The sequence below is a fragment of the Hemiscyllium ocellatum genome, chromosome 18, assembly GCF_020745735.1.
Source record: "Hemiscyllium ocellatum isolate sHemOce1 chromosome 18, sHemOce1.pat.X.cur, whole genome shotgun sequence".
Taxonomy (NCBI): domain Eukaryota; kingdom Metazoa; phylum Chordata; class Chondrichthyes; order Orectolobiformes; family Hemiscylliidae; genus Hemiscyllium; species Hemiscyllium ocellatum.
The window spans coordinates 51545662-51568701 of NC_083418.1; the positions used below are offsets into that span (position 1 = coordinate 51545662).

Sequence of the window (23040 nt, forward strand, 5' to 3'; positions counted from 1 at the left end):
TGGTCTCCCCGATATAGAGAAGATCACATCGATACAGTGGTCCGCAGGGTGCAACCAGATCTCCCGGTCACTGCCTATTTTAATTGCCCTTCCCACTCCCTTTCCAACATGACCATCTTTGACTTCCTCCATTGCCACAACAAATCAAACCAGAAATTGGAGGAACAAACCTCATCTTCCGCCTGGGCAGCCTACAGCTCGGAGGACTCAACTTTGAGTTCTCCAATTTCAAATAATGTCCCTTCCCATCACCTGACTCACTTCCTAGTCCCTCCCACTCCCTTCCATTCCTCTCGACCACCCACCGGATTCATCCCCTCATCAACCAAGCAGGTTGTGCCCTCTACCTGTCTCCACATAACCCCACCTCCCAACCCTGCCTCCCACCCCATATCTACAGCTCCTCTTTGCAGCCATCCCCAGTCCTGAAGAAGGGTTACACTGAAATGTTGACTTCTCCACCTCCTGATGCTGACTAGCTTGCTGTGTTCTCCCAGCCTCCTGCTTGTCTACCTTGGATTCCAGCAACTGCAGTTTCTTTTTGGCTCTAACCTTTCTGTAGAAGGGCAACCAGAATTGTACGCAGTATTCTAAAAGTGACCTAACCAATTCCTATATAGCCGTAATGTGACAGCTCAAATATACTCAATGTTCTGACCAATGAAGACTGGTGTGCAGGAAAGGATTATAGCTGAAAAGGAACAGTACTTTCAGATACAGCCATAACACAACTTACTTATTTGTACAAAGTTAAAAATCACACAACACCAGGTTATAGTCCAACAGGTTTAATTGGAAGCACACTAGCTTTCGGAGCGACGCTCCTTCATCAGGTGGTAGTGGAGGGCTCAACCCTAACGCACAGAATTTATAGCAAAAATTTATAGTGTGATGTAACTGAAATTATACATTGAAAAATTGATTGTCTGTTAAGCCTTTCATCTGTTAGAATACAGTGATAGTTTCACTTCTTTCATGTGTAGATCACAAAACTTTTTTTATTAAAAATTGCATTCTCGGGTTAGCTGTTAACAATGGTGATAGCTAGACAATATGTTGAAGGTGTTGGCCCCCTGTGTTCTCTGTCTATGCCATGATGTTTAGATTGATTCTAATCTAAAAAGTGAGATAACTGAGTTTTACATGAATGCATGCAGTTTTTGAGCAAAATACAATGTAACCCTGCAAGTACAAATTCACCCCACAAAATATATGTGTGCATGTGGGTCTTTGTCTCTGTGTGTGTGTGTTTGTCTGTCTGGGTTGGGGGTTGTGAGTGTGAGAAAGTATATGTGTGTGTGTGTAGTGAGTGCAGAGTGTCAAGTCTGTGAGGGGGTGCATGTGAGAGTGTGGAAGTGTGTGTGTGTCTGTGAGAGTGTGTGTGGGTGTCTGTGTGCACGTCTGTATGTATGTGTGTCCATGTGTATAGAAGTGCCTATGTGTGTGTGAGAGTGTGTGTGAGTAGGAGTATTTGTGTTTGTGTATTGTGCAATGGTGGTCACCTGTAATGTGACCTGGTGTTCTGTGATTTTTAACTTTGTACACCTCAGTCCAACACCGGCATCTCCAAATCATACTTATTTGTAAGTTTATTCCAATCAAATAAATTTTTTCAATGACGTCTTTGAATGTTTGTAACTCATTTCATCATATGAAAATACTGGACACAAATATTGAAACACATTGGACCTAAATTGTTTATTTTAATTCAGCAGATGTCAAGTTGCAAATACAAATAACTAAAAATAAAAGCACAGAATTTGAGCTACCAATTTGGGCAGGTTTGGTCATACAATTTTGAAATGAAAACAAACATTTGATAATAAAATATGTAAATTTTTTTCAGTTAAAGAAGGATTCATGCTGTAACAGCACAAGTTATATATTTCATTTAAGTGGATTTCAAAATTCAACCTACATTATGCATTGCCTTTTTTAAAAAGTGAAATATTTTGCTGTGATATGTCAGTTTCTTCCCTATCAAAGAAAGGAAGCAATATTTGAATAAGAATAAAATCAAAATCTGTATTATACAAAAATCTAATTGAGGATTAGAGTCAGTATTATAGAAACAGTTAGTTGCAGAGGGAATGTGTGTTGTATCAGCGTTAGAAATGCAGGTCCCTTGAAGATAAACTAAAACAGCTCCAGAGTTGATTGACAAATTGTACTGATCGTTTTTATATAAAAGTGATGAAAAGTGTGGAGTTAGTTTCTGGCCAGGAAAAGATGGAAACCAGTACTTGTGCTAAACTATAGAATTGCTGAAGCCTAGTATACTGATTGCTTTTTTAAAAAAAATTTACATTCCCTACAGTGTAAACAGGCTCTTCGGCCCTACCAGTCCACATCGGCCCTCTGAAGAGCAACCCACCTGATCCATTCTCCTACATTTACCCCTTCACCTAACACCACGGGCAATTTAGCATGGCCAATTCACCTAACCTGCACATTTTTGGACTGTGGGAGGAAACCGGAGCACCCGGAGGAAACCCACGCAGACACGGGGAGAATGTGCAAACTCCACATTGAGGCGGGAATTGAACCCGGGTCTCTGGTGCTGTGAGGTAGCAGTGCTAACCACTGTGCCACCGTGCTGCCCTTTAACAGCTCTCTACCTATCCTGTCACCCTTAATGACGTGTGCCCCATATATAATAGGTGTGTCTGCTCCTGCATACTCTTTGGAATAGTAGCCTTTATTTGATATTATCTTTCCATATTACTTGCCCCAAAAGTGTAACACCTCACATTTTTCCGCATTTAACTTCATCTACCAATCCAGCACAGGCAACCTATTTTCAACTGTTCACACTTTCTGTTGGCACGTATCTAGCACTCATGTCTGTCAGTCCAGGCTTACCATCAGCAATCTCTTTCTTTTCTATCTCTGGGCACCCATCTATTCGACTTACTCATCTTCTCCACCCCGCTCTGAAAACAGTATAAATGCAATCATTTCCCAACAATTTTCAGTTCTGAAGAAACGTCGCTGGACATGAAACATTAATTCTGATGAACTCTTTCTTTCTCCACAGATGCTGCCAGACCTGCTGAGTTTCTCTTCTATTTTCAGTCCTTCAGGGTAATCTGTTTGAAAGGGTTCTTACAACACCCAGAGGAAACACAAGAAATAGAGGAAAAGCTTCAGAAATTACATAAATGCATATATGGATTAAATTATGCTTCTTGATTAGTAATGGAATCAAGGATTATAGAGAGAAGAGAGGAGAATAGGGTTGAGAAACGCATCAGCTATGATTGAATGTTAGAGCTCCAGTATCTTATGATCCTGTGTTATTTTTCAGTAAGGGCCATCTTTTAATGTTAGCGAGTTCATAACTGAAGGTGGATCCAGTAGTGTTCCATTGCCATTATAACAGAAAACACTTCCGCATCTATGTGGGGGAAAGGTTTCAGAGGGAAAGGTGGAAACTGGCATTTGTTCTAACTTGTAGATGTAGAATAAATAAAACCCTTGTAAATCTTTAAAATAGTTTGCTGATTATTCAATTATGGCTATTGGTCTGTTAAAAATTTTGTAACAGCTTTTCAGCTTACATGTGGATTGATGGCAGGATTTCATCAAAGCTAGACTATGTTCAGAGCGTTAATACACACCTTCATCAATTTTTTAAAACATAAATTTCCAAGATTGCAATGAATATTTTCTACATAAACTTGTTTTTATAATTATGCCTTCTCCCACTGAGGACATGAAAATATTAAAAATACAAGCAAATAAAACTAAAGTATACTTATCGGTAACGGGTTATACCTTCATGCCTTGGTCCAATGGTTCTCATATCACTTTCATTGTAATTATTTTTAATTAGTTGCCACCCCACGTTTTGTATGTTATTTTCACTCTTTAAATAGGACCTTGCTGCCCACGTTACTGCTAGACAGAGACAGGATTTTCCCAGAGGCCTCCATTTAAGCTAAAATTGCTCTTGCCCCAATCAAGAGGATGTGGATTTGGTAGCTCTGTTTCACCAGCACAGTGAACCCAGCAACAATGTGAGGAAAAATGGACAACTAAAGGTAATCCATGACATTTTGAAATAATACATCAGATTATAGACCTGGAGGTGTTCTGCTGCAAGCCCATGTCATAGGTTATCAGTGCATGCGCGATGGATATGAATGAAGTAATGGCAGAGTGAGAGCACTGTGAGATGCTAATGACCCACTGTCAGTCGTGAGCTTTTTTTCATCTCTTCCAGAAGAAATTTGACACATTCGTAAGACAATGTTGCATACAAATGGAACAAAAAATTGTATGTAGGAAAGGACCAGTTGGTCCATTTAGCTTTAACATTATGACTTAATATTTCTCCTTTATGCCCTGAATCTTTCCCCCAATTCTTTCTAGCCCCAACTATTTTACTCATCCTTAATTCTTCTACTCTCTACCTAAGTCTATCCCACACTTCCTTCAGTCTTCCCCAACTTCTCCTACTCCCCTACTCCTCATTACCTTGTAATCTGCTGAGAGAGGCAAAGCTAGATATATCTTGTAATCTTTACACTATCGTCCAAAGTAAGAACTGTAGCTGAATGATCAAAACAGACAATAAGATTCATTTAGTTATAGCATTGACCCCAATGTCGGGGATTAGTTGTGATGGGTTCTGCTTAATTAAATGTTGAATGAGATACTTTGGCGAAACAGTTTACTTTTCTTTCATTATTTACCTTTCAAGCAATGAGATTATAGGACACTGAGTCTGTGCACATATGTATTAATACTGACATCAAAGCCAGAAAATCAAAGAAGGTTACTAGAAAGTTTAAATGGAGCAAAAATAACAATTTTGATTAGTTGAACTGAATGACCAATTTCTGTGCTTTACGTTCAATTTTTGTTACATATTTTTCTTTTACAATCAGTGTAATTCTATTTAAAACTAATTATAATCCCCCTTCCATATCCTGAATGTTTATTGAATTAGTTTGCTTGTTTGATATTGAAAGATGCAAAGTTTGTTAATTGGATTTTCTTTCTGTGTCTTCTCATGGTGAGTTGTTCTCTGTCTGGTTATTGCTCCATACTTCAGCTTCAATGGCTTCTTTTGGCTGGCTGGGTAAATACGAAAAACGCTTCTTGCGTCTAAAGATTACAGATATAAATGTTAGTCAAGTGCAGAGTGGTTCCTTGGTTACAGATGGGTTCTGTTCTTGAGACTGTTAGCAAATCAATTTGTACGCAAATAAGAACACAATGCAAGAAAATATAAAATAGCCATTTATAAGTACAGGAAATGTTCATGTTGGACCTGTAAACTTACACCCCTGTACGGGATCGTGTTCATAAATATGAGTGTTTGTAAGTTTGGTTTGTAAATCTGGGACACCTGCACTATAAAGAGCTTGAGACTTACCTACACATAATGTATCACTATGAATAGTGTAAAATAGTGGAAAACAAAAATCTCTTAAATATGACTTTTTTTCTATTTTCTAGAGCTTTTAAATGAAAGTTACATACTCCGTCCAGGCCCCAGGGAGCAGCAATGTGTATTTAGCTCCTTAATATAGATAAATAACAACAATTTACATTTGTATAACACTAATAAAGTAATTAAAATGTCACAAGGTGACTTACTGGAGCACTAAAAAAAACACAATTTAGTACTGAGCCACATATAATATCTAAGATTTAGCCAAACATGTAGGTGCAAGGAGTTTCTAAAAGGAGGAGAGAAAGGTTGATAGACAGAGAGGTGTCAGATCCAAACTCTGGAGTTTAGGACCCTGACAGCTATAGCAATAACTACCAATGTTAAAGCAATTAAAATCAGAGATGCTTTAAAAAACCTAGGGATACCTAGGGTTATATGGCTGGAGGAGATTACAGAGATAGGGAGAGGCAACCAGGGAGGAATGTGAAAACAAGACATGACATTCAGGAGGCCAGGGAGCCAGGAAAGGGGGGAGTAAAAGTTATATTAGTTTTGATTTGTATCAGCAAAATAGAGAGAGATGACCTAAGTTCATGAAAAATGATAAAGGCAGTAGTCACTTGTGAGAGTGATGGACAAGCCCCCCAGAGGAACCACATGGTAAAACGATGTATAACAGAGGAAATTATGGGAGCTTGTCAGATAATCGTGTTGTTTATAATCTACTTATAGTCTGCAAAAAACATTGATCATAGAACAGTTGAATTGAATTTTATATTCAGTTTGAAGGATGAGTGTATCAAAGTCTAGCATTTTAAACTTAAATAAGAGTAATCATGCACGAACGAGAACTAGTTAAAGTGAGGAGGCAATTAATATTAATATTAAAGATGCATATTAGAGATGCATTGGCAGGGACTTAGGGGAGAATTTCAAAATAAACGGAATAGATCGCTTCATATCAGAATGGGAGGATCCACTATCCAAAATGTTAAGCAAAAATGTTAAAGAAAGTTGAGAAATGTTAAAAAAAACTGTTAACTTTAAGAAAAAGCATGTAATTATGCAAAGATGGCTAGCAGGTCAGAAGATTAGGCAAAAAATAAAGAACATCACAAATGACAAGTGTGTACAAGACAATTTTCTGATTCAGTATGTGGATGTACCTACTAGAAAAGGTGCAAACCTTGACCTACTCTTGAGAAATAAGGTAGGGCAGAAGACTGAGGTGTCAGTGGGTGAGCACTTTGGGGCTAGTGACCATAATTCTATTAATTTTAAAATAGTGGTAGAAAAGGACAGACCAGATTTAAAAGTTGAAGTTCTAAATTGGAAGAAGGCTAATTTTGATGGTATTAAGCAAGAACTTTCAAAAGCTGATTGGGGCAGATGTTCGCAGGTAAAGGGACGGCTGGAAAATGGGAAGCTGTCAGAAATGAGATAACGAGAATCCAGAGACAGTATATTTCTATTAGGGTGAAAGGGAAGGCTGGCAGGTGTAGGGAATGCTGGATGACTAAAGAAATTGAGTGTTTGGTTCAGTAAAAGAAAAGCATATGTCCAATATATGCAGGATAGATCAACCGAATCCTTAGAAGAGTATAAAGGCAGGAGGAGTACGCTTAAGAGGGAAATCAGGAGGCAAAAAGGGGACATGAGATAGCTTTAGCAAATAGGGTTAAGGAGAATCTGAAGGGCTTTTACAAATGCATGAAGGACAAAGGGTACCTAGGGAGAGAATAGGGCCCCTCAAAGATCAGCAAGGTGGCCTTTGCGTGCAGCCGCAGGAGTTGGAGAGATATCAAACGAGTATTTTGCATCAATATTTACTGTGGAGAAGGACATGGAAGATATCGAATGTGGGGAAATAGATGGTGACATCTTGAAAAATGTCCATATTACAGAGGAGGAAGTGCTCGAAGTCTTGAAACTGATAAAGATGGAAACATTCCCAGAACCTGATCAGGTGTACCCTAGAACTCTGTGGGAAGCTAGCGAAGTTATTGCTGGGGCTCTTGTTAAGGTATTTGTATAATCAATAGTCACAGATGAGGTGCCGGAAGACTGGAGGTTGGCCAACGTGGTGCCACTATTTAAGAAAGGTGGTAAGAACAACCAGGGAAATATAGACTGGTCTGAGGGACAGGATATACATGTATTTGGAAAGGGATAGTCAACATGGCTTTGTGCATGAGAAATCATGTCTCACAAACTTGATTTGAGTTTTTTGAAGAAGTAACAAAGGGGATTGAGGAGGGAATAGCGGTGGACATGCTCTGTATGATTTCAGTAAGGCGTTCAACAAGGTTCCCCATGGGAGATTGATTAGCAAGGTTAGATCTTATGGAATACAGGGAGAACTAGCGTATTGGATACGAACTGGCTGAAAGGTAGCAGACAGAGGGTGTTGGTTGTGGGCTGTTTTTCAGATTAGAACCCTGTGACCAGTTGAGTGCCACAAGGATCGGTGCTGGGTCCACTACTTTTCGTGATTTATATAAATGATTTGGATGCGAGCATAAGAGGTAGAGTTAGTAAGTTTGTAGATGACACCAAAATTGGAGATGCAGTGGACAGTGAAGAACATTACCTCAGATTACAATGGGATCTTGATCAGATGGGCCAATGGGCTGAAGAGTGGCAGATAGAGTTTAATTTTGATAAATGTGAGGTGCTGCATTTTAGAAAAGCAAATCAGAGCAGGACTTGTACACTTAATGGTAAGGTCCTAGGGAATGTTGCTGAACAAAGAGACCTTGGAATGTGCAGGTTCATAGTTCCTTGAAGGTAGAATCGCAGGTAGATAGGATAGTGAAGAAGGCATTTGGTATGCTTTCCTTTATTGGTCAGAGTATTGAGTACAGGCGTTGGGAGGTCATGTTGCAGTTGTACAGGACATTGGTTAGGCCACTGTTGGAAGATTGTGTGCAGTTCTGGTCTCCTTCCTACTGGAAGGATGTTGTGAAACTTGAGAGGGTTCAAAAAAGATTCACAAGGCTATTGCCAGGGTTGGAGGATTTGAATTAAAGGGAGAGGCTGAATAGGCTGGGGCTGTTTTCCCTGGAGCGTCGGATGCTGAGTGGTGACCTTATAGAGGTTGATAAAATTATGAGGGGCATGGATAGGATAAATAAACAAAGTCTTTTCCCTGGGGTGGGGGAGTTCAGAGCTAGAGGGTATAGATTTAGGGTGAGAGGGGAAAGATATGAAATAGGTCTAAGGGGCAGCATTTTCACGCAGAGGGTGGTACGTGTATGGAATGAGCTGCCAGATGAAGTGGTGGACGCTAGTAAAACTGCAACATTTAAAAGGTGTCTGGATGAGTATATGAATAGGAAGGGTTTGGAGGGATATGGGGCAGGTGCTGGCAAGTGGAACTAGATTAGTTTGGTTTATCTGGTCGGCATGGCCGAGTTGGACCAAAGGGTCTGTTTCCGTGCTGTACATCTCTATGACTATAAAAATTTAAAAAATAGAGTACAAGAGAAAGCTCCCTCAAAAATACAATCAGATGAGAGTTTTTGACATTTTTAGAAAAAGAGTTAACAAAGTGGTCCTATAAAAAAATCGAGACTGAGGAACTACTGAGGAAAAGTACAGTGAAGGCAGACGATCTCAACAGGTATTTTGAATTTATTTCATTATAGAGGGTACAACTAGCATTGCAGAAATAGGTGTGAATCAGGAAATTGACAGGAGGAATGAATTCAAGAATCACAATTACTAGGCAAAGATTTGAGGTCTGACAAGTCCCTAGGTTCTCATAGACATCAACTTAGGACCTGAAAATCAATAAGACGTTGCATTGATTTTCATCTTTCAAAATTCCCTAGATTTAGGAAAGGTTCCTTTAAATTGGAAAACAGCAATGTAACTTCTTTATTTAAGAAAGGAGACTGAAAGCTAGAATCTGTAGACCAATTAGCTTAACATCTGGCATAGAAAGATATTGGTAGTTATTAAAAAAGGCATTTTAACAGAAGGCATTTAACATCTGGACAGAAGATTGGCTCTAACAGGAAATAGAAAATATGAAACATAAATGGATTATCTTCTGGTTGGCAAAAAATAATTTGTGCTGTGCCACAAGGTTCATGTTCCAGAGCTTCAACTTTATAATTTATTTGTACATAGTTTGGCTGAAGGGAGTAAAAATTTATTGATGTCACAAAGATAAGAAGGAAAGTAAGTTGTGAAGCGGACATAAAGAACCTACAAAGAGATATAGATAGGTCAGTTTGGGTGAGTGGCGAAAGAACTGGAAGATGGAGTATAATGTAGGAAAATGTGAAGTTGTGTCTTTTCGCAGATAGAATAAAAAAGAAGCATATTACATATGCAGATTGCAGCACTCTGAGATGCAGTGGGATCCAGATGTCTTACTGCATGAATGATAAGACATTAGTATACAAGTAAGCAAGTAATTAGGAAAGCTAGTAGAATATTATTGTTAATTAGTGAGAATATCTTGAATATGGTCTCTTTATTCAACAATGTACCAAAACTTGGAATTGGTTCAGAGGAGGTTTACCAGATGGATACCTGAAATGAACAGGCTGGCTTATGAGGATAGGTTGATCAGACTGAGCTTGTTACCTCTTGAGCTTTTAAGCATGAGGGGTGACTTGATTGAAATATATAAGATCCTGACCTTGACAGGGTGCATGTGGAGAATCTATAACAAGCCTCACCCATTTCAGAAAGTGAGAAATCTCTTTCTCACATTTGGAATTCTCTCCCTCAAAAGGTAATAGAACTAGTGTCCTTAACTATTTTAAGGTCATGGTGGATTAGCAAGGGGATGAAATGGTATTGAGGGTAGATGGAAATGTGGAGTGATTAGATCATGTTGTGGTTCTGTTCGCCGAGCTGGGAACTTGTGTTGCAGACGTTTCATCCCCTGTCTAGGTGACATCCTCAGTGCTTGGGACCCTCCTGTGAAGCTTCACAGGAGGCTCCCAAGCACTGAGGATGTCACCTAGACAGAGGATGAAATGTTTGCAACACAAATTCCCAGCTTGGCGAACAGAACCACAACAATGAGCACCCGAGCTACAAATCTTCTCACAAACCAGCTATGATCTTAATAAATGATGGAGAAAGCTCAAGGTGCTGAGTGGCCTACTCCTGCTCCTAATTTGTATAAGAGTGACAGATTGAAGTGTAATTGACAGGAGTGATATGGAATGACATTCACTCTAAGTTAAGACACGGGGCAATAGAGTTTTGGATAACCTAAGGTTTATGGCAGGTGGAATATGAGACACTATACAGAAGGGCCTTGAATAGTCAAGTCTATAGATTCAAAGAGCAAGGATAAGACAATAGACAATAGGTGCAGGAGTAGGCCATTCTGCCCTTCGAGCCTGCACCACCATTCATTATGATCATGGCTGATCATCCTCAATCAATATCCTGTTCCTGCCTTATCTCCATAACCCTTGATTCCACAATCCTTGAGAGCTCTATCCAATCTTTCTGAAACAAATCCAGAGACTGGGCCTCCACTGCCTTCTGGGGCAGAGCATTCCACACACCCACCACTCTCTGGGTGAAGAAGTTTCTCCTCATCTCTGTCCTAAATGGCCTACCCCTTATTTTTAAGCTGTGTCCTCTGGTTAGGGACTCACCCATCAGCGGAAACATGTTTCCTGCCTCCGGAGTGTCCAATCCTTTAATAATCTTATACGTCTCAATCAGATCTCCTCTCAGTCTTCTAAACTCAAGGGTATACAAGCCCAGTCGCTCCAATCTTTCAACATAAGATAGTCCTGCCATTTCAGGAATTGACCTCGTGAACCTGAGCTGCACTCCGTCAATAGCCAGAATGTCTTTCCTCAAATTTGGAGACCAGAACTGCACACAATATTCCAGATGCAATTTTCAGAAGCAGATGAGCTGAGACAGTGATGAAGTTGAGAAATTTTATGGAGGTAGGAGTAGGTGGTCTTAGAGAGGGCATGAATATGTGTTTGGAATCTCAGCTCAAGATCTAATGCAACAACAAAATAGCTAATAGATTAACTGAATCTCTGCCTATTGCCAAAAAGAGGAAGAGAGGCAGTATATAGGAACATGGACCAAAAATAATGGCATCAGTCTTTCTGATTGGAGGATGTTTCTGCTCATCCTGTATTGGATATTGGATAAAACAATGTGACAATTTACTGACAGTGGAGAATCACTGCTGAGGTAAAGCATCAGTATATACATGCAGTTCTGCAGCCAGAAGTGCTAAATGGATGATCCATCTGAGGTTCCCAACATCATAGATCAAAGCCAGCTCCCTGGCACTATGAGGGAGCAGTACTAGCCACTGAGCCATCATGCCACTCTAGTGAAGTGAGAGTGACTGCTCTTGACTCAGCATAGTATCAAGTAGCCCCAGTAAAACTGGAGTCACTATTGTAAATTTGAAAACTACTTTATAAGGTATGACAGTAGAAAGCGAATAGTTATGATTTATAGAAATAATACATAGGCTATGACAAAATATATTCCTTTTATGTACAAAATCCTATCAAGAAAACGGTTGCAACTGTGACTAACGAAAGAAATCAAAGATTGTATTAGATCAAAAAATGAGGTCTAAAAGGTTGACAAAAAAATGGCTATATTGAGAACTGGGAATATTTTAGAAGTCTGTAAAGGCATACTAAAAAAGAAAGTAAAGGAAACAAAATAGGAGAGTAAACTAGTGATATGATGGATTGTAACAGTTTCCATAGATATGGTGGGAAAGGTGGCATAGTGGTAACGTCACTGGACATTAGTACTTCAGAGAATCAGGCTAATCCTCTCGGGGAGGGGCAATGGTCTGATGGTAGTATTGCTATTAATCCAGAAACTCAACCAGTGTTGGAGGGTTCTGAATTCAAATCCTGCCATGGTGGAATTTGAATTCAGTAAAAGTAATCTGGAAATAAGAGTCTAATGACGACCATGAACCATTGTTGATTGTTGGGAAAACCCATCTGGTTCACTAATGTCCTTTAGGGAAGGAAATCTGTCAACCTTACCTGGTCTAGCCTACATATAACTCCAGATCCATAGCTGTTGATTGACTGTTAACTGTCCACTGGGCAATTAGGGATGGCCAATAAATGCTGGCCTAACAAGAGATGCCCACATCCCTGAGTAAATTCAAAAAATGGGTTTGAATCCTGTCATTGCAGATGGTGAAATTTCAATTCAATACAGACTCTGAAATCAAAAGCTAACCTAACAGCAACCATGTAAGAATTATTGATTGTTGTATGATACCATCTGATTCACTAATGTCATTTAAGGAAGGAAATTTGTTATCCTAACCTTTCTGACCTACATGTGACCCACGGTTCTGGTGTTTGCTCTTAACTGACCTCTGAAATAACCACTCATTTTGAGGAGCATTAGGAATTGGGAATAAATGCTGGCCCATGAACAAATTTTAAAAAAAGAAAAGATTAGTAACAATACAGGTGGATCCATTATAAGCAGAGTCAAGAAATTTTATAATGGGGAAATAGAATATGGCAGATAAACTAAACCATTGCTGGATGTCTGTGTTTACTAAAGAAAATATTAAAAACCTTCACAAAATAATGAAGAATTTAGGGATTGGCATAAACAAGGAACAGGAAGCGTAAGATATGAATATTAATAAAAGACATAACAGTGGATAAATAAATGGATCTTTATTTCGAGAAATCCCCAGACATGAAAAACACTACATCCCAATGTTTTGAAAAAAGGAGCGATATAGATGGTAGATACACTGGGAGTCATCTTTCAAAATTGTAAAAACTCTGGAATAGTCTCTTCAGATTGGTAAATGGAAAATGTAGCCCCAATATTTAAGAAAGGAGAGAGAGAGGGAGGAACTGTGATTTATAAACCTGTTAGATTACCTCAACCACAGGGAAATGCTAGAATCTATAATAAACTATTTGATAAATATTTGGAAAATAAAGGTGTAATTGGGTGATGTTAACAGAGATTTATGTAAAGGAAAATTGGTTTGAAAATCAGTTTGGAGTTTTTTTAAGGGTTTAACCAGCAGAATAGATAAGATAGAACAAGGATGCAGTTTACTTCGATTTTGAGAGACTTCCAGTTAAAAGGTTAACTTTCCATGAGGGGTTGGCAACAAGTTAAAAGCACTTGAAATTATGATGAATATATTGGCTTGGATTGAGAACTGGTTAATATTTAGAAAATATAATGTAGGAATAAACCTGTAATTTTCAGCTTCACAGTCTGTAACCGGTGGGCCATGGCAAGGATCATGTGACTCAGTCTATACCAGTGACTTGAATATGGGGATTAAATGTAATTTTTCCAAGTTTGCAAATTATACAGAAATAAGTGGGTGTGGGAGTTTGAGGATGTGCGGAGGCTTCAAGTGGATTTGGAGAGGCTAAGTGAGTGGGCAGGAATTTGGTAGATGTGATGACAAAAAGGTATCTACTTTGGTTGGAAATGATAAGAGAGTAAGTGTTGAACTTGAAAAGGAAATTGGGTATTCTTCTTTATGAGACACCAGAAGTTAAAATTCAGATATAACAGGCAATTAAAAAGACAAATGATACATTGGCCTTTGTAACAAGAGATTTAAATATAGGAGTAAAGTTTTCTCAATGAAATTGTATAGAGGCTTGGTGTATTTTTTTGGAATATTGTTTGCAGTTTAGATTGCTTTACATAAGAAAAAAATACTTGCCATGAAGGGGACTACAATTAAGGTTCATCAAACTAATTCCTGTAATGAAAGGATTTTCCTGTGAGGAAAGACTATATGCGCTCCGTCGAGTTTCGAAGAATGAATGGAATCCCATTCAAACATGCAAAGTCTTACAGGTTTCGACAGAATAGATGCTAGAATTTTGCTTACCCTGACTGGGTGGTAGACTCCTTGGACAACCCCTACTCACCCCTCCCTCTGACCTCTTACTGCACTTAATTTCTTCATCAAAAACTGTTGACATGTCATCAGTTGCCTTAATTTCTCTGCTACCCTTACCCATTGTCCCTTTGAACTTGCTGTATTCCGTTCTCTCAGGTCTAACACTGAGTTTTTTTTAATCAAACCTACTGATAATAGTGGTGCTGTTGTTGTCTAGGGTGCTGACTCTATCTTACAAAGGCTGAGCTTCAACTCTTAGTCATTTTATCCTATTACCTCTGCACTATGACCACACCACTGAACACCAAGTTGTTACCTCCAAGATTATCAGTGACTTCATCTCCTTTGCGTATCTCCTCTTCATAGCTTTCCACCTCATTATCACCCAACGCTGCTCATCCTGCTTGTACCTTCCCAAAACCTACAAAGAGATTGCCTCGGCAGACTCACATTTCAGACTATTCCTGAACTTATTTCCTCATATCTTGAGGATGTTTCTTTCTCCCCTTGATCAATTTCTTCTCACTTTCATTTGTGATTTTTCTGATCCTTTATGTCACTTGCACAATGTCCATTTTCCTGTCTATAGTCAGTTTTTCTTCATCATAGATGTGCAATCCCTTTCCATGTCCACCCCAATCAGAATTATCTGAAAGATCTCCACTTTTTCCATGAAGAGAGGTTTAAACAGTCTCCAACATCACCCTCCTTCACTTGGCTCAGCTAGTTCCCACTTTGAACAACTTAGTCTTTAACTTATCTCACTTTCTCCAGGTGAAAGGTCCAAGAGTGTCAGAGGTTCTGTTCATTCTGACAGTTGGTTCTGAGGAAGCTGGTCAGTGTCACGGACTCTCGACTTGTAAATATAAGGTGACTTGATGGTACTGGCCTCTGAGGAGTTATTTCACAAGGAAGGGAGGGAAGAGTCAACATTGACTAGGTGAAGAAGTTAAGAGACGGATAGAAATTGGAAGCAAAACTGATCATTTTTCCAATTCCAGACAAGAGCAAAATGCAGCATCAATTATATAATTGATATATCAGAGAAACAGTTGTCAGTGAGAGCTGTCCAGAGGCTCTTGTACCCATGTGTTTTTTAGAATATCTTTCTTTCTAATTATACTGGAGGGCTCTCACTGACAACTGTTTCCGTGGAACCTGTCAAAAAGTTTGTGTGTGTGTGTCTGGTGAGCGCGCGCTATTTGGAGACTCACCCTGCAAAAGGCAGCAGCAGTCTTGTTGGTGTCCAGTCTGACTGCCCCAGAGAGGGGGCGAGGGCGGGGGGGGGGGCGCACGGTAGGTGGTGTTAGATGGTTTTAGGGGGTGGGGGGGAGGGTCAGTGTTGGGATGGGTTGAGGGGGTTGGACAGAGGTTGGTATTGTATGGGGTTGGGGGCGGAAGGTGTGGGGGATGGGGAGATAGAGTTGGGGGCAGGAGTGTGTGGGGACGGGGGTCAGTGTTGGATGAGGTTGGGGGACAGGAGGGGGTAGGGTTGGGGGTGGGCGGGGGAGCAATGTTTGACAGGGTTGGGGGCAGATGGAAGGATGGCGGTGTTGGGGGCAGGAGCGGAAGTGGGGTGATGTTGGACGCGGGCATGGAGGCGCACGGAGACGGTGTTGGATGTTGGCGGGGGGGAAGTGGGGGGGTGGGGGCTCTTGCACGGTGTGCTGCTGCCCTGTCTCCTGAACGGGAAGTGGACTTAACAGGAAACTCCTAGCCTCAGAAGAAAGTCATTGAATCAGTTAACCAAATAATCGATTATCTGAATGAAATAGTGCCCGCCCATCTTGTTCAGATAATCGAGGTTCTTCTGTACTTGACTTCACTGTTTCCATTTCTGGGGTAGGCTGTCCACTAATGTAGCCCATAAACCCACAAATTCCCACAGTGACCTTGAATACTATTCCTCACACAACCTGTTTCTTGCAAGGAAACCATCCTATTCCCTCAGTTTTTCCATCTCCATGGCATCTTTTCTGACAATGCCATTTCTGTAGGTGGGAGGGGGGCTCTGATATGTTTTGTCCTTTTTCCTCAACCAAGAACGTCCCCCTTAAAGATGGTTGGCAGGACCCCCACTGTTTCTGACCCAACTCTCACACTTCTGCCCTCACCCTTTCCCTCCCTCCCAGAACAATGGTCAGTTTCCCCTTGTCCTCAGTTTTCATTCCACCAGTCGCCATATTCAAATGATCATAGAACATAGGACATTATAGCACAGTACAGGCCCTTTGGCCCTTAATGTTGCACCGATCTGTGAAACCAATCTGAAGCCCATCTAACCTATTCCATTCTCATCCATATGCCTATCCAATGGTCATTTAAATGCCCTTAAAGTTGGCAAGTCTACTACTGTTGCAAGCAGTGTGTTCTATACTTCAGCTACCTCTGATGTCTGTCCAATATCTATCACCCCTCAATTTAAAGTTATGTCCCCTCGTGCTAGCCATCATTATCTGAGGAAAAAAGATCTTACTCTACACCCTATCTAACCCTCTGGTTATCTTATATGTCTCAGTTAAGTTACCTCTCAACCTCCATCTCTCATACGAAAACAGCCTCAAGTCCCTCTGCCTTTCCTCATAAGACCTTCCTCCATATCAGGCAACATCCTCATAAATATCCTCTGAACCCTTTCCAAGCTTCCACATTCTTCCTGTAATGTGGTGACCAGAATTGTAAGCAATACTCCAAGTACAGCCGCACCAGGCTTTTGTACAGCTGCAGCATGACCTCAAGGTTCTGAAACTCAATTCCTGTACCAATAAAAGCTGACACACCGAATACCTTCTTAACCACCCAATCAATCCGGGTGGCAACTTTCAAGAATCTATGTACCTGGACATCGATATCTCTCTGCTCATCTACTCTACCAAGAATCTTACCATTAGTCCAGTATCCTGCATTCCTGTTAATCTTTCTAAAGTGAATCACCTCACACTTTTCCACATTAAACTCCATTTGCCACTTCTCAGCCCAGCTCTGCAGCTTATTTATGTTCCTCTGTAACCTACATCCTTTTTCACTATCCACAACTTGACCGACCTTAGTGTCATCCACAAATTTATTAACCCATCCCTCTATGCCCTCATCCAGCTCATTTATAAGATTGACAAACAGCAGTAGACACAAAACAGATCCTTGTGGTACACCAGTGGTAACTTAACTCCAGACTGAATATTTCCCATCAACCACCACCCTCTGTCTACTTTCAGCTAGCCAATTTCTGATCCAAACTGCTAAATCACCCTTAATCCCATGCCTTCGTATTTTGTGCAATTGCCTACCATGGGGAACCTTATCAAATACCTACAGAAATCCCTATACACCACATTAACTGCTTTACAGTCATCCACCTATTTGGTCACCTCAAAGAACTCAATAAGGTTTGTGAGGCATGACCTACCCTTCACAAAACCACGTTGACTATCTCGAATCAGTTTATTCCTTTCTAGATGATTATACATCTCATCTTTTATAATTCTCTCTAACACTTCACCCACAACCAAAATAAGGCTCAATGGTCTATAAATACCAGGGTTGTCTCTACTCCCCTTCTTGAACAAGGGAACAACATTTGCTATCCCCCAGTCTTCTGGTACTATTCCTGTAGACAATGACGACATAAAGATCAAAGCCAAAGATTCGGCAATCTCAACCCTGGCTTCCTAGAGAATCCTAGGATAAATAAATTGACTAAATATGTTGATGAGAGTGGTGCAATTGATGTGGTTTACATGGACTCCATTAAGGCCTTTGACAAGGTCCCACATAGAAGGATGGTCCAGAAGGAGAGTGTCCATGGGATCTAAGGCAAGTTGCCAACTGGATCTAAAATTGGCTTGCAATTAGGAAACAAAGGATGATGATGGAGGGTAATTTTTGTGATTGGAAGCCTGTGACCAGCAGTGTACCACAGGGTTTGGTGCTGGGATCCTTGCTGTACATTTACAACTTGTCTTAGAATGTAGAAAGTATAATTAATAAGTTTTCAAATGACACAATAATTGATGGTCTTGTAGATAGTGAGGAAGATGGTCTGAGCTTGCAGTCTGATATTGATCAGCTAGTAAATTGGGCAGAGCAATGTCAAATGGAATTTAATCCTGATAAGTGTGAGGTGATGCATTTTTGGAAGTCTAAAAAGGACACATATAATGAATGCTAAGTTATGAAGGAATACTGAGGAACAAAGGGACCATGGTGTAAAATCCATTGACCTCTGAAGGTGTAAGCACAGGTAGACAGGGTGATGAAGAAGGCACAGGCAATGCTTGCTGTCATTAGCTAAGGCATAGAATAAAGGAGCAAAGAAGTCTTTTTACAGTTTTATAAAACATTATAACCTCACTTTTATCCACATTATACTCATTTGCCATGCAATTGCCTGCTCACTCAACTTATCCAAACCACACTGAAGCATTTCTGTATCCTCTTCTCAGTTCATCCTCCCACCCAGCTTTGTTTTGTCCTTCTGTAAAGGACATTAACAAATGCAATTTTTAAAATACACTTCAGTATGTTCATGGTTACTGTTATGAGCTTTTCATTGCAGATATCATTTAATTTTCTGGTGTAAATCCTTAGCAATACAAATGCTGTTGTTACTGACTCAGTGTCAGCTTTTGTCCCACAATTAGGCTTTACTCGTCTCATGCTTCTTCAAACTCATGAACTATCTAGAGGATGCAGACAATCATAATTTATGTTTTTCATTTATTTATGGGGTATTAACATTAATGACAAGGCCAACATTTGTTGTCTATCTTTAATTGTCCTTGATAAAGTGTGGTGACCTGCCCTTTTGAAACTCAGCAGCCACAGCAGTTTGAAATAACACAGACCACTTTAGAGTCAATCACAGGTCTTTTGAGTTAGAACGAAAGATATCCTTCTCAAAAGGGCACTGAGATTTTTTTTAAATGAGGTATTGAGGACACAGAGTCAATAATATCCAAATATTCCAATGGCTAGAAGCATTAGCCTACCTGAATCATGGCACAATCAATTTTGTGTTGTCCTGTCGTTGAGTTTCTATGCATTTCAGTTAAAGATATTAATATTGATGATATATTTACATGCATGCGCCAGCAATGTGGACCTCTAGCCTTTGACTAATATTCAGCACACATTTCCCCCCATGTAAAGTTAGGATCTTCAACATATTCTTACAATTCTATCACCCATTTCAATGCAATGCTTAAAACCTTAAGAGAAAACTTACTTTCTGAGACAACAGACCAAAGCAGCCACGAAGATCACGAACAAAATGAATACCACCAGGCTCAATGCTGTGAGTACATAAAGAGACAGATATTAGCCACACTCAAAATAAGGTGATCTGTGCCAAGAAACTACAAAATAAAGCAAATGCTAATTTTCAAATGCGGATCCATTATATACAGAGTCAGAAAAATTCATAAGGAAAAGTCTGAAAAAGTGAACAAATATTTGTGTCTGTCTTCACAGAGGAAAATATTAAAAACATCCCAGAAATAATGGAGACTTTCGGACCTACTGTAAATAAGAAAATGCAAATATGATTATTAGTTTAAAAATGAGAGAAATTAATAGGAATTAAAACATTTCAATCCCTTGGACCTGATGATCTCCTTTTCAGAGGTGTCTGTTGAGGTAGTAGATACATTGGTGGCCTTTCAAAATTCCATAAAATCTGAAATAATACTTGAAAGATTTGAAGGTGGAAAATGAAACTCCACTATTCAAGAAAGCAACGAGATAGACTGGGAATTACTGACCTCTTAGCCTAGCATCAGCTGGAAAAAAATAGAACTTATAATAAAGAATGTGATAACAAGACACAGAAATTAAAGGTAGGAATGGACAGTATTAATTATCAAAGAGAAGCCATATTTTACAAAAGTGCAGGAATATTTTGAAGACTAACTGAATACATAAATGGGAACCAGTGGATTTTTTTTAGGTTTTGAGAGGCTTTTGATAAGGTTCAGCATGAGAGATTGGTAAACTATCTTACAACATGTAGGACAGGGGTGAATATACTAACACGAGGAGTCGAGGTGAGGGAGCAAAAATTGGTACAATGTGGAGAAATCTGAGTTGATTCACTTTGGTAGGATATATAAAAATACAGGGTATTTCTTAAATGGTGAGGAGTTAGAAAGTAAAGGGATTTGGGTGTTCTTGTTCATGAGTTACTGAAAGTTAATACTGCAGGCACAACAAGCATGTAAGAAGACAAATCATTTTTTTTCTAATCAACCTATTCAGATAGCTTATACACATATCCAGGAATCATGGGACTTAAACCCAGATCTTCTGACATAGTTCTTCCCACCATCAGAAGTGGTGATATTCTCTGATGATTGCACAATGTTCAGCACCATTTGTGACAACTCAGATACTGAAGCAATCCATAGTAAGCTGTGATCAATCCATGTTCAAATATAATAAAACATGGACAATATCCAGGCTTGGACTGACAAGTGGCAAATAACATTCGTGCCATATAAATGCCAGGTAATGACTATTCCAATAATTCACAATCTAACCACTGCCCCATCTCCCCGCAACATTGAAGAAATATCACCAAAATTCCCCACTATCAACAGTAGTTGTGTCATTATCTCTAGACCAGGAGACCCTGGTTCAAGTCCCATTTGTTCCAGAGGTCTAAACAGTTTGATCAGAAAATAAATGTAAGACTGAGTAATTAATAAACTCTAATAATGGAGTCTTGGTTTTTTTTGTCTCAACAACTGCCTTAGATCCAGATTGACATAGGTGACCTTGCTGGATCCTTAAAAATTAGCTAAAATAATTTCATCTTATGTGATTTTCAAGCTCTCCGGGACACAAGGTACAGAACAAGGAATTTGGTATTTTTTATCTTGCCTGCATTCTGTGCAGAAAAGGGACAGAACAATGGCCAGTCCATGATGCACTCTTCCATTAAATGAAGTTCAATGTTGGGAGCAGATATTTTAGTAATTAACCCAGAAGAGTAAATCCATTCTGACGGAGACCCTCAAATACATTTCAAATATTTTTGTTTATAATTTAATTTTCTTGGACATACTCAAAGTCAAACACTTCGTTTTGCAACCAAAAGCACCATGAGTTTATGACATACCCAAACTGCATGCTTATGATCCAGCAGAGAACCATATTATATGCCAGTTGAGAATAAAGTGAGATTGGGGATAATCTTCTCAGAGTTAGTCTAAATTCAATGTTCTCATTTGGCTGGAAGTACATTGTAAATGTACAAAGTATATAAAAGGGCTTTCCAAAAGAGTCATGGTAACAGAGCAGGAATAGCCCCAAGGAAATATCTGGTCTTACTCTTTAGCAGCTAGTGAATGTGTGAGGTTTCTCATAATACATCTCAAATGCAACTAGTGTGTCAGCTTAGTCTGAAAAGATAGCACTTCTTGAGTAGAAGGTTATGTACTTCATGAATGTATAGAATTGTTACAGCACAAAGGGAGGTCATTTGTCCCATCATGTCTACATCTGGTCTCTAATTGAAAATCTCACATAATACTGTTCCTTCTGTCTGACACTCCTTCACATTCTTCCCTTTCAGGATACAATTTAATCCCATTTTGAACGTATTGATCGAACCTATCTTCACCAGACTCACAGGCACTGCTTGCCATATCTGAACCTGCATGAAAAAGTTTGATATGTCTGTCAAATCTTCTCTCAACTTACACTTCTCTACGGAAAACAATCCCAACCCTTCAATCTACCTTCATAGCCGGTGTCTCAATTCTCATGAATCTTAAGATTAATGTCTTAAGCCATGAATCTAACATGCAAGTGAATGAGTGAGGAATGAAGACTGCACCATTCAGATGAGGTGTCATTGATTCATAGAACTGTACAGCACAAAAGAGACCCTTCACTCCAACAAGTCCTTGTCGATGAGATATCCAAAATAGTCCCATCTGCCTGCATTTGGCCCATATCCCTCTAAACCCTGCCTCCCCATATACGCATTTCAAATGTTGTACCAGCCTCCACCACTTCCTCTGGCAGCTCATTCCATACATGCACCACCCTCTGCATGAAAAGATTGCCCCTTAGGTCCCTTTTAAATCTTTCCCCTCTCACCTTAAACCTATGCCCTGTAGTTTTGGTAATTTTTATCTTTCCTGCATTCTGTGCAGAAAAGGGACAGAGCAATGTCAGAACCACCCCACAGAAAATACTTTAGCTATTCACCCTATCCATCTTCACAATCCTATCAACCAGTTACTCTACTTTCAAGGAACTATAAACCTCCACTCCAAGGTCTCTTTGTTCAGCAACACTCCCCCAGGACCTTACCATTAAGTTTGTATGTTCTGCCCTGACTTGCCTTACCAAAATGCAGCACCTCACATTTATCTTGATTAAACTCCATCTGCCACTTCTCAGCCCATTGGCCCATCTGATCATGATCCCATTGTAATCTGAGGTAACCTTTTTTACTGTCCACAACACCTCTAATTTTGGTGTCATCTGCATATATTCTCACCTTACCTCCTATGTGGACATCAAAATCATTGATATAAATGATGAAAAGCACTGATCCTTGTGGCACACAGCTGGTCACAGGCCTCTAGTCTGAAAGTTACCCTCCACCACCACTCTCTGTCTTCTACCTTCCAGCCAGTTCTGTATCCAAATGGCTAGTTCTCCCTATATATAATGTCATCTAACCTTGCTAACTAATCTACTATGAGGAAACTTGTCAAACGCTTTACTGAAGTCCATATTGATC

General features: G+C 39.7%; 1 protein-coding gene across 1 annotated transcript in view; it reads right to left on the minus strand.

The window, feature by feature from the left end:
• Positions 1-1679: 1679 nt before the first annotated feature.
• The window catches only part of LOC132824461 (lymphatic vessel endothelial hyaluronic acid receptor 1-like), a 60935-nt gene continuing 39574 nt past the window's right edge, over positions 1680-23040 (minus strand). The window contains exons 5-6 of the mRNA XM_060838987.1: positions 19513-19579; positions 1680-5112 (exon numbers count right to left, since the gene is read on the minus strand). Coding sequence (XP_060694970.1) covers positions 5016-5112; positions 19513-19579 — 164 coding nt within the window. The 3' untranslated portion in view covers positions 1680-5015. The remainder of the gene's footprint in view (positions 5113-19512; positions 19580-23040) is intronic.